The 7,880-nt window shown below is 65.6% G+C and overlaps 1 protein-coding gene across 1 annotated transcript; it reads right to left on the bottom strand.

Annotated features, from left to right (window-relative positions):
- Window positions 1-629: 629 nt before the first annotated feature.
- Window positions 630-5,426, bottom strand: LRRC55 (leucine rich repeat containing 55). Its single transcript, XM_074586735.1, has 3 exons — window positions 5,027-5,426; window positions 3,507-4,365; window positions 630-3,413 (listed from the first exon to the last, which is right to left on the bottom strand). Exons 2-3 carry the CDS (start codon window positions 4,117-4,119, stop codon window positions 3,178-3,180), a joined length of 849 nt encoding a protein of 282 aa, XP_074442836.1. The 5' UTR covers window positions 4,120-4,365; window positions 5,027-5,426; the 3' UTR covers window positions 630-3,177.
- Between the last annotated feature and the right edge of the window lie 2,454 nt (window positions 5,427-7,880).

Raw genomic sequence — 7,880 nt, 5'->3', positions numbered from 1 at the left:
ACAGGCAGAGGCATTGGGAGGGAGGGAAAGATGGGTGCGTGTATAGAGGGATGGGAGGGGTTGAGGGATGGATGAGAGAATGGGTGGATGGACGGATGGATGGACAGTGTTGGGAGGGAGGCAAAGATGGGTGCCTGTGCAGAGGGATGGGGGGACGCCTGTATGGATGGACAGATGATGGAAGGCTGGAGGGATGGATGGGTGGGTGGAAGGACATACGGACGGACGGACGGCTGGAGGGATGGGTGGGTGGACATCGGGACAGGCGACGGGGGCTGCCGTGGTCCGTCCACTGCCCCCCGCCCGCTCCCCGGGGCTCCGGCGCCGGCCGGACGCGGCTCAGCTGCTGCCCGACCCCTCGGCCCCGGCCAGGAGAAAAGGCCCCCACGCCACCCCCCCGGCCACGCGGCCCTGGGCTGGGAGAGGGTCCCAGGGAGCGAGGTGACACAGGGGTGACCCGGCTGCCGGCAGCTGGGGCCGGGAGATGCTGCCGGAGGAATAACAGGAAGGGCCGGGAGGGGAAAAACACGGCTGATGCCTTCTGCAGGCGGCGGGACACCCTGGCCCGGCCCCCAGCCCCGCACACGTGTGTCCCCACCGCACACGCGTGTCCCCGGCCCGAGCCAGGCTGCACTGATGCTCTTTATTGTTGAGGTTCAGCTCTGAAAAAGTGCTTGCCGTTTTACAAAATCCGCGGTTATAAAATGTGCTCCGTACAAAGACCGGGGCGGGAGTCGGCTTTTCCCCCTTAGCCTTCGCCACGCACCCGCGATGGGTGTAGTGGGAGGGGGGGGAAGGGTGAAGGAGGGAAAAAAGAAGAAAAGAAAAGAAAAAGAAAAGAAAAGAAAAGAAAAGAAAAGAAAAGAAAAGAAAAGAAAAGAAAAGAAAAGAAAAGAAAAGAAAAGAAAAGAAAAGAAAAGAAGAGAAAAGAAGAGAAAAGAAGAGAAAAGAAAAGAAAAGAAAAGAAAAGAAAAGAAAAAGAGAAAAGAAAAGAAAAGAAAAGAAAAGAAAAGAAAAGAAAAGAAAAGAAAAGAAAAGAAAAGAAAAGAAAAGAAAAGAAAAGAAAAGAAAAGAAAAGAAAAGAAAAGAAAAAAGAAAAAAGAAAAGAAAAAAGAAAAGAAAAGAAAAGAAAGAGTAAAGAGACATGTAAGAGAAATAAGACAAACAAGAAAAAGAAAAAGGAAAAGAAAAAGAAAAGAAAAAAGAAAAGAAAAAGCAAAGAAAAAAGAAAAAGAAAAAAAAAGAAAAAGAAAAAAAAGAAAAAAAAAAAAGAAAAAGGAAAAAGAAAAGGCAAAGGACAAGGGGGTGCGAGTGGGGCGAGGGGCAGAAGCCAGGGGAGCGCAGGGCGCTGCTGCCGTGCCTGCAGGACGGCGGTGGCCGTGCCATGGGGACACCCACCGCAGGGCTGGCACCGGGCAGACGCTGCCAGAACGCGGCACCCAAAGGCGGGTGCCGGCCCCCCCGCAGTGGGACACAGCAACGCGCCGGGGCCAGGCCATTTCTGCTTCAGACCGAGAGCACCCGCGTCTGGCCGGGGAGCCGGGCGCTGGCAGCCGCCTTCGCTCTTCTCCGCTGTCCCCACCATGAAGCCAGGAGCTGCCGGCGGAGGGAAACGTCCCGTCCTGGGTGTCCAGAGGGGGCCTGGGGTGTGGGGGGGTGTCTCCCGCTTACCAAAAGGGAAAAAAAAAAAAAAAAAAAAAAAAAAAAAGAGCCCAAGTGCCCCTTCCTGGGACACTGTGCTGGGGGCTGCTGCCACGATGGGGGTCCCACCTCGCCGGGGGGTCCCACCTGGCCAGGGGTGCAGCCCTGCCTCGCCGCAGCTCGGGGTGGCCCGTCACAGGACACCCGCCTCCCCCAGGGGGGGCACAGGGCCCCCGAGGGGCCTGGCAGCCTGAGGGGGGCCACGGCCCCATGGGGGGTCTTACCACCGGCACGGCAGCGGGGTGGCTGTGACCCAGCCTTCACCGCCACGCTGCTCGAGGGGTCCCGGTGCCGGCAGAGGCTCAGTGGCAGGGGTGGCATCGCCGAGCCAGCACAGCGCCTCGTTTTCCCCTGTTTTCTCTTTTCTTTTTCGGTTGGTTTGGCTTTAAACTGCACCCACAGCTACACTCTGCCTCCACGCAATGTGGGGGGGACACAGTGAGAAAATAAAGCAACTCAGGGGCAGACCCTCCTCGGGAGGTGCCGAGCCCCCCCTCAGCCCCACTCCTGTCCTCGACGCGCGCTGGCTGCGGGGACGGCCACGGAGAGGGTGTGAAACACGCACATGGGGACGGCGGCCGCCCCGGACGGACACAGGGCTCGTTGGCTGGCTTTTGGGTTTTTTTTTCTTTCCTTTTTTTTTTTTTTTTTTCTTTTTTTTTTTTGGCGTTCCTTTTGCTTCCCAACCTTCCCGCATCGGCAAGCCGGGACGTGGCGAAGGGCGTCCGGTTTGTCCCCGAACCTGCGCCAGACTTTGGAAGAGAAAGGCAAGGACGGGAATGTGGCCGGGAACACCGTCCCCAGGGGCTGCTCCCACCGCTGGGCACGGTGGCCCCGGTGCTGTCCCGGCATGGCCCGGTGTCACCAGCAAGGCGCAGGCGTCCCCCGGGCCCCTCCCGCAGGAGCGGTGCTGCCCAGCTGGGCGCCAGCACCGGGTCCCGGGCTCAGCCCCCCATGGCTTTTCGGGGAGGCTGGAGAGTGTGGGCAGGATCCGGGGGGGGGCTCCAGCAGTGCTGCTTTTGGGCTGAAAGTGGTGATTTCCTTGGTTTCCCCCCAGGGAGGGTGGCCGGCGTCCCCCGAGGCACACGCCGCTTTTGGGGGGCTCTGTCCCAAGCGGGGGGGGTTGCTCCCCGGCTGCAGCCCCCAGCCCCCACTGACTGGCACCGTGCGGAGGCTCCCCCGGGACCCCCCAGGACCCCCGTGCCGCTGCCTCTGGGTGGTGGGGACAGGAGGGGGTCCAAGCTCACGGCGCTGAGGGGGAGGCCAATCCTGGAGGGTGCCCGCCGGGGCAAAAACTCCCCATTTTGGGGCAAAATGAAGAGGATCCGTCCCCCGGTCTCCCCCGCCACAGCCGGGGAGGCGTCTGGAGGGCCACCCCGGGCGCGGGGGGCGGTGGGAGGGGACGAGGACAAGGCACAGTCAGGCGTCCCCGCCGCGGCGGGCGGGTCGGGGGGACGTCGGCGACGTCGGCGCCGCCTAAACGTCCTCGTCCTCGCTGGCCTTGCTCCAGCGGTGGCAGCAGTTGGCGGTGATGCCCAGCAGGAAGTTGGTGGCCACCGAGGCGATGGAGACGACGAAGCCGACGAAGGCGATGAAGAGATAGTCGTCCAGCGTCAGGGTGAGGTGGCAGGCCTGGAAGCTCTCCTCCGTCAGGGAGAGCAGGGGGGCTCCCGCCACCTCGGGGGGGGCCCGGCACTCGGCCAGCTGCGAATCTGCAGGGAGAGCGGCGTCAGGGCCGGCCGCCAGTCCCCGTGCGGGGGGCTCCGGGGGGGGGGACACGCACCCCGGGCCCGGGCGGCACCTACCCGAGGCGCAGCGCTGGATACGTCCCCGCAGCCACTTGAGGAAGGGCTCCATGGCGCAGCCGCACACCCAGGGGTTGCCGCCCAGGCGCAGCCCCACCAGCCCCGGCAGCCCCTCCAGGGCGTCCAGGCTGATGGCCGACAGCCCCCCGTAGCTGAGGTCCAGCTCCCGCAGCTGGGCCAGCCCGCGGAAGGCCTGGGGGTGGACGCGGCGCAGGCCGGGGTTGTGGCTGAGGTCCAGGCGCAGCAGCCCGCTGGCCTCCAGGAACATGTCGGCGGCCACCAGGCTGAAGTTGTTGTAGCTGAGGTCGAGGTGGGCCAGGCGGCGGGCCCCCAGGAAGAGCCCGGCCGGCAGGGCCGCCAGCGAGTTGTTGCGCAGGTCCAGGGCCCGCAGCTGGCCGTAGCAGGCCAGGTAGCCCGGCGGGATGCTGGCGATGCGGTTGTGGGCCAGGCTGAGGTTGCCGGTGTCCAGCGGCAGCTCGGGGGGCACGGAGAAGAGCCGCTGCCCGCTGCAGTCCACCGCCTGCCCGCGGCACGTGCACAGCACCGGGCAGCCCGCCCCGGCGCCCGCCGCCACCGCCGCCGCCGCCGCCACCAGCCAGGGGCCCAGCAGCATGGCGGGGCGGCGGCGAGGCCCCGCGACGGCGGGGGGGCCGGGACCCTCACGGGGCGGCGGGGGCCATCCCCCCGCGGGGCTGCCGGCGGCCTTGGGGAGCGGGGCCGGGCTGCGGGCTAGCAAAGAGGGGCTCCGGGCACCCCGGCGGCATTCGGGGGCCACGACAAATCCCCCCGCCGCAGCGGGAACGGGGGTCTGCCAGCCCCGGGGCAACGGCGGGGCCGGCGTCCGGCCGTTTTCGGCTGCCTGCGAGGGAGAGGGGACGGGGGGAGCCATGCTAGCCACACGCCAGGCTGGGGGGGCCACGGCGGGGGGAGCCATGCTAGCCACACGCCAGGCTGGAGGGGCCACGGCGGGCGCAGCCCGGGGCCCCCACAGCCCCCACCCCGGGGCCCCCCCGCTCCTCCGACCCTCCACCCCGGGGATTTCGGCCCAAAACGAGCCCCCCGGCCCTGCTCACCCCCCCGGGGGGTGCCCGCTCCAGACCCCCCGCCAGCCCCCGCTGCCACAGCTCAGCCCGGTGCCGGGGCGCCCCCCCGCCCGTCTCCCCCGGGGACAACCCCCGCCCCGCGACACCCCCCGGGAGTCTCCAGCATCCTCCCGGGTCCCCTCCCCAGCGCCCCCCCGGGTCCCCCCCCGGCACCCACCCTTGGCCCCCCCGCCCGGGGTGCCCCCCCTCCCTCCCCCCGGCTCGCCATCCCCCGCGCTGGCGTGCCCCCCCCGGGCCTGCTCGCCCCCCGCCGCTTGGCCATCTTGTCTCCTTCCTCCCTCGCCCATTTCCCCCCCGTCCCCGGCTCCATCCTCTCCCCCCCGCCCCATCCAACCGGACACACACACACACCCCCCGCCCCGGCCACCCCCTTCCCCACCGGCCCCCGAGCCCTCGGGGGGTCCCCGGGGTACTCACGCCGGCCGGGGGATGGTGGGGGGGGGTCCCCGGGCCGCCCCCGCCCCCGGGGCCGCCGAGTTGGGCGAGCGGCTCCCGCAGCCGCGGGCGAGGCTGCTGCCGAGGCTGGCGACGGGAGCGGGTCTTTCCCCACCTCCTTCCTCCCCTCCTCCTCCTCGGCCTCCCTTGTCTCTCCCTTTCTCTCTCTCTCTCTCCTTTTTTTTTTTTTTCTTTCCTCTTTTTTTCCTTGAGGGCCAGCTACTGACGTGTCGGTGTCTCTTAGCAACTGCCTCCACATCTCTGAGCAACAGGAGAGCGGGATGCGGAGCCCGGCGATGGAGACGGCGGAGGGGAGCGATGCCCCCCCGCTCCCCCCCCCCGGACACCCCGCCTGGGCGGGGGACCCCCCACCCCAATGGCCGAAAGACAAGGGGTGACCTCCTGCCCCCCCCCCCCCTCCCGCCCCCGCTCGGGGGGTCCCCAGCCCTCCCCGCACCCCCCGGCCCCGGGGAGCATCCCCGTGGGATGGGGTGAATCAGGGTTTCCCGGGCGCTGAAAACAGAAACAAATGACGTCTCGGCAGAGGGGACAAACCAGGCAGCCGGGCCCAAAGCTGGCTGGTTTTACCCCAGTGCACCCAGGCCGGGGGCGGGGGGGGCACCAGCTGTCCGGGGGGTGCAGCGGTGGCTGCAGCAGGGACGGCTGCGTTGCCACGCAAAAGCCAACCTCAGCTGGCGCACAAACTCCCTCCAGCCTGCTCTGACATGAAATGTTGTTTTTTTTCCCTGCTCGCAGACCTGGAAAATGCCTCAGGTTGACACTCATTGTTTCGCTCCGCTCAAGCCGAAAAAATTCTGTTTTCCTTCTTTCGGATGGGGAGGGGACGAAGCAGGTTTTAGCAAGCTGCTTTCTGCCGTGGAAACGGCCCTTTCGGGTCACAAGGGTGCCCGTGTTTTGCTCTGGAAACGTTGCAACGCCACGGCTATGGCATTTTTGGAGAGGAGGCACTGTCAAATCCCAGCCTGCCAGCATTTCAGCTAGGGGGGGGTGTTCCCTGTTTCAGTTTTCCTGCTGTTTTCACGCAGTTGCTCCCTTTCCCAGCTGAAACCGCCAGCCCGATCCTGGTATATCATGGCCGGGGGCTGTTTGGTGCCCAGGTCCTGTGGGACGGCTCTGCCGGCGCTGGGCTGGCAGCCAGGCGGCGTGTGGCCACCTCTCCCGGGCTCCCAGCGGGCTTCCAGGGAAACTCTGGGAGCCAAATACAGCCAGCCACCCCGGGAGCCAGCTGCAGCTCAGGCAGACAGTAATTAGAAATAAGACCCAAGCCTGGCTGCAGAGCTCTTCCCGGCATCTATTAGCCCCGGGGTTTTTTCCACCCCCCTCCCAGCATTTTTGGCTACATTGGCAGCAAAGAAACGAGTGAATCACCCCAACCGGGGCTCAGATATGGCCCCCTCGCCAAAGCCCCCGGGGTCACAGCCACAGGGACACGGCAGTGGTGGCTGGGCAGCATCCCTGATGGAGCAGCCACCCGCTCCCCGCAGCCAGGGCTAGGACACCCGCCTTTGAGCTGGGATGCTCACCTTTGGGCTAGGGCGCTCACCTTTGGGCTAGGATGCTCACCTTTGGGCTAGGACACCCGCCTTCAGGCTGGGACGGAGCCTGGGCTGCTGCCCACGAGCTTGCCCGTGGAGCCCCCCCTGCCAGAGCCCGGCCCCATCGGAACAGCACGGAACAGCCTTTCTGGGACAAAACCACAGGCGGGAGACTGCCGGCTTTTTGGATGATTGCTCCAAGTTTGCTTCCAGCTGCGCCTTTCCAATTTTAGTTCCCCCCTCCTCTCCCTGGGGGAGGCGTTGGCAGCAAGGCAGCCCCCTCTCCCACGGCCGGCTTGCCAAGTCTCGGCCCCGCTTGCCCGCAGCCGCCAGCCGGGCTCATCCCCATCCCCAGGGGCCCGGGATGGCTCCAAGGAGCCCGGCTTGATAAATCTGCCTTATATTCAGGGCTTTATCTCTTTCAGAGCAGGCAGCATCCGACAGCCCCCTTCATTTAACCCATATGCACCCAAGCATTGGAGAGGAGGAGGGAAGGGGAGGGATGGCTACATCTCTTCTTTTGGGGGTGGTCAAAGCTGCCGGTCACAAACAGGAGCTCCCCCGGCCTCCGCGGCATGCTGGCTGGCAGCGCAGCTCTGGGTTTGCCGCCTGAAAATCCATCAGGACACGTTCCCCGCAGCATCCTCCTGACTCTCGCTGGCTGGGCGGATCGGCTGCAGTGACATCCGGACCCTCAAAAAACCACAAGGTCTGCTGTATCCGCCTCCACCGCCGGCACCCGGGCATGAAACGGAGCTGCAGGTGACTCCGGTGGCCATAGTCTTCCTGTGCCAGGGAGCAATGGGGAGACTGGAGCAGGGCTTGGGCACATCACCAGCCCTCTCCTCGCCCCTGCGGCTGAGCGAGCCCAGGGGTTTCGCCAGCTGGGGGACTGAGGGGGCTGCCGGAGCGCTGGGGGTGAAGCAGTTTCGCTCCCGGCTGCCAGTGAGGCCCCGCACCCGTGTGAGCATCACCGAGAAACCACAGCCCCTGAGTCTTCCGCGAGGGCAGGAAGTTCAGGGGAAGGGCAACTGGTGAGAGCTGGGGCTGCCGCTGTGCCGAAGAGCCGGACGAGCGCCGACAAACCTCCCCACACCCAGCACCGAACCCTGGTGTCCACCAAACCACCCCGCACCCAGCACTGAACCTCCACGTCCAGCTCCTGCGCCACCGATAGCGAAGCAATAAAACTGGTGTCGAGCAGGGCTGGCTTTAGGTTTCTCCAGCGTCACTCTCCAAATGTTAGACCAGCCCTTAGCGTTTTTCCTTTAAAAAACTTC

Source organism: Larus michahellis, chromosome 4 (assembly GCF_964199755.1).
Source record: "Larus michahellis chromosome 4, bLarMic1.1, whole genome shotgun sequence".
Lineage (NCBI taxonomy): Eukaryota > Metazoa > Chordata > Aves > Charadriiformes > Laridae > Larus > Larus michahellis.
This window is presented reverse-complemented; position numbering and strand designations above follow the sequence as displayed.

What these genes read in the sequence shown, in the direction of transcription:
- LRRC55 (XM_074586735.1), bottom strand. Translation starts at nt 4,119, where the DNA reads ATGCTGCTGGGCCCCTGGCTGGTGGCGGCGGCGGCGGCGGTGGCGGCG. An exon ending in TATCCAGCGCTGCGCCTCGG is followed by an intron (nt 3,414 to 3,506) that starts GTAGGTGCCGCC and finishes CTCTCCCTGCAG; the next exon opens with ATTCGCAGCTGGCCGAGTGC.